We start from the raw sequence: 3,095 nt of genomic DNA, 5'->3' as shown, positions 1-3,095 counted from the left end.
GTGTTTCAGCGTTTGTGATGCAACTTTCACTTCATTCTATTATAAAGTAAAATCAAAGAGACTTTTTCAATATTAATATAAACTGTGGGACTTTTGTTACATTGAAATTATTTGTTAAATTGATCTAAGTCTCCACAAACTAATGAGACACATGGCAGCATTTATGTTTTTCTAAACCCAGAAACCACAAACTAGACTAAGTGAGGAATAGAAGAAACACAGATGGTTTCAGCTCAGAGGTTTTTGTTCAGCTCTCTCATTGGTTTGTATCACTGTGTTGACTCACAGCACAGAAATACAAGCCTTTATCTTCAGGCTGCACCTCCTTCACTGTGAATGTTCCTCTCTCAGCTTCTGTCTTAGTGGCTGAGAACTTCTCTTTGCTGAAAGATCCAAAGTCATGTTCTCCATTCCTCTGAGTTGTAGACGTGAAGACGATCAGCTCCATGGTTTTTCCAGGCAGCTGTCTGTACCAGTACATCTGGAAATATGAACCACCCTTTGTGTGGCTGCAGTTCATGGTTGCATCTTGACCCTCATTGATCCACAGCATGGAGGTCTGGCTGACATCACTTCCATCAGTCCCACCTGAGTGGAGAACAATGACGGTTCCAGAGATGAAGATCTGATCTGTGAATCAATCTGAGGATGTTCCAGAGTTTTACCTTTGATCCAGAGAACAAACAGCAACAAGCTGAGGAGACCACGTCTGCTAGAAGTCATGTTGGAAAGGAAAAGTGTCTGTTATGTCTGGATGCAGTTAAAGAGATGAAGTCTGCAGGGAGGTGTGTCTCTGCAGGCTGAGATCCACTGATCTGAGGAAACATGTGAGAAGATGCAGATTTAGTGGGCGAACACTGCCCCCTAGTGGTTAAAGTAACCAAACCAGATATTTGTTTTTTTTTTTAACATGTATCTTCTGATAGTAGCTCATGGATTTATCCCTAAAATGTATTACTAGAGGGCTGCACGGTGGCGCAGTGGTTAGCGCTCTCGCCTCACAGCGAGAAGGCCCCGGTTCGACTCCCGGCTGGGACCTTTCTGTGTGGAGTTTGCATGTTCTCCCTGTGCATGCGTGGGTTTTCACCGGGGACTCCGGCTTCCTCCCACCGTCCAAAAACATGCTTCATAGGTTCATTGGTGACTCTAAATTGCCCCTAGGTGTGAATGTGAGAGTGGATGAGTGTGTGATTGAGGTCCTGCGACAGACTGGCGACCTGTCCAGGGTGTACCCCGCCTTCGCCCTTTAGTAGCCGGGATAGGCTCCGGCACCCCGCGACCCCGAAAGGGAAGAAGCGGACAAGAAGATGGATGGATGGATGGATGTATAACTAGAGTTCAGCTATTAGGAAATCACACTCCTCAGCCTCCCTGGGAAAGTCTATGACAGGGTACTGAGAGGAGAGTCCGCCTGATAGTCGAACCTCAGATTCAAGAAAAGCAGTGTGGTTTCTGTCCTGGTCGTGGAACGGTGGACCAGCTCTACACTCTCTAGGATACTGGAAGGTTTGTGGGGATTTGGAGAAGGTGTTTGACTGCATCCTCCGAGGTGTCCTGTAGAAGATGGTCTGGGAGTACGAGGTCCGGGGAGCCTTACTGAGGGCTGTCCGGTCTCTGTATTAGTGGAGCAGGAGCTTGGTTCACATAGCCAGGAGTGAGTCAGACCTGTTCCTGGTGCATGTTGGACCCCAGCAGGGCTGCCCTTTATCGGCGGTTCTGTTCAAAGTCTGTATGGACAGAATTTCTAGGTGCAGCCAGGGCCCACATAGGTTCTGGTTTGGGGAAAACAGGATCTTCTTCTCTGCTTTTTGCAGATGATATTTTCCTACTGGGTTCATTGACCCATCACCTCCAGCATGCATTGGGGCAGATTGCATCAAAGTGTGAAGTCGCTAGGATGAGGGTCAGCACTGCTAATCTGAGGCCATAGTCCTTAACCGGAGAAAGGTATTTTGACCTCTCTGGGTTTGTGGAGTGCTCCTTCCTCAGGTGGAGGAGTTTAAGTTTCTTGGGTCTCGGTCACAAGGGAGGGAAGATTTGAGCCTGGGATCGATGGCCGGATTGATGGTCGCTGAAACAGACCATTGTGGTGAAGGGAGAGTTAAGCCAAAAAAAGCAAAGCTCTCAATTTACCGGTCAATCTTTGTTCAAGTGCTTCAGATCTTCGTTCCTATGGTCATGACTTCTGAGTCATGACCCAAAGAACGAGGTCCCAAATACAAGCGGCTGAAATGAGCTTCCTCCGGAGGGTGGCTGGGCCCTCCCTTAGAAAAAGGGTGAGAAGCTCGGTCAACCGGAGAGAGCTCGGAGTAGAGCCGCTTCTCCTCCATATCCAGTAGAGGCAGTCGAGGTGGCTCAAGATTCCGATCCGGATGCCTTCTTAACGCCTTTTTGGGGAAGTGTTCCAGGCATGTCCCAATGGGGGGAGGCCCCTGGGAACACCCAGGACATGCTGGAGAGACGACTTCTCTCGGTTAGCCTGGGAACACGTCAGAGCTGGAGGAAGTGGCCAGGGAGAGGGAAGTCTGGGCATCTTTGGTTAGACTGCTGCCTCCAAGACCTGATTCCAGATTAACGGAAGAAGATGTGTGGTAGGATGGATGGATAGATGGATGGATGGATGGATGGATGGATGGCTGCTTCTAAGGCTGTAAAGTTGTAATATAACAAAAAAGGCAAACTGTTCTAAAGTCTGCAAACATCAAAGGTGAAGATTTATCAAAGAGAACCAGCATTCTGAATGATCCTGAAGGTTTCAGTTCTGTTTTTTGCTTTGCTGCAGGTGTTCCTGATTCAGTTTGTGTTGATATGAATCAGAGGTTTTTGTACAGAAAAGCAGCTCATTGAGTCACTGTGTCTACTGGCTGCACAGTAATAAACGCCGCTGTCTGCAGGGTTCAGCTTCTCCAGGTGGAGATCCGATTTCTTTGATCCGTCTCCATCCACACGGAATTTGTGCTTAAATTTCTCCTCAACAGTTGGTGTGTTGACAAATACGTATCCGATAAGATCCAGAGCAGAATCATCCTGTAGCTTCTGGTACCACAATATTGTATCATATGAAGAGACGGAGTGATTACAGCTGATAGCTGCAG

General features: G+C 47.7%; 1 gene segment (V, D, J or C); it reads right to left on the bottom strand.

The window, feature by feature from the left end:
• Nucleotides 1-159: 159 nt before the first annotated feature.
• On the bottom strand, nt 160-1,038 carry LOC112144587. The segment is given in 2 exon segments: nt 160-588; nt 666-1,038. Coding segments are annotated over 2 exon segments (390 nt in total).
• Nucleotides 1,039-3,095: the final 2,057 nt, after the last annotated feature.

Source organism: Oryzias melastigma, linkage group LG22 (assembly GCF_002922805.2).
Source record: "Oryzias melastigma strain HK-1 linkage group LG22, ASM292280v2, whole genome shotgun sequence".
Taxonomy (NCBI): Eukaryota; Metazoa; Chordata; class Actinopteri; order Beloniformes; family Adrianichthyidae; genus Oryzias; species Oryzias melastigma.
This window is presented reverse-complemented; position numbering and strand designations above follow the sequence as displayed.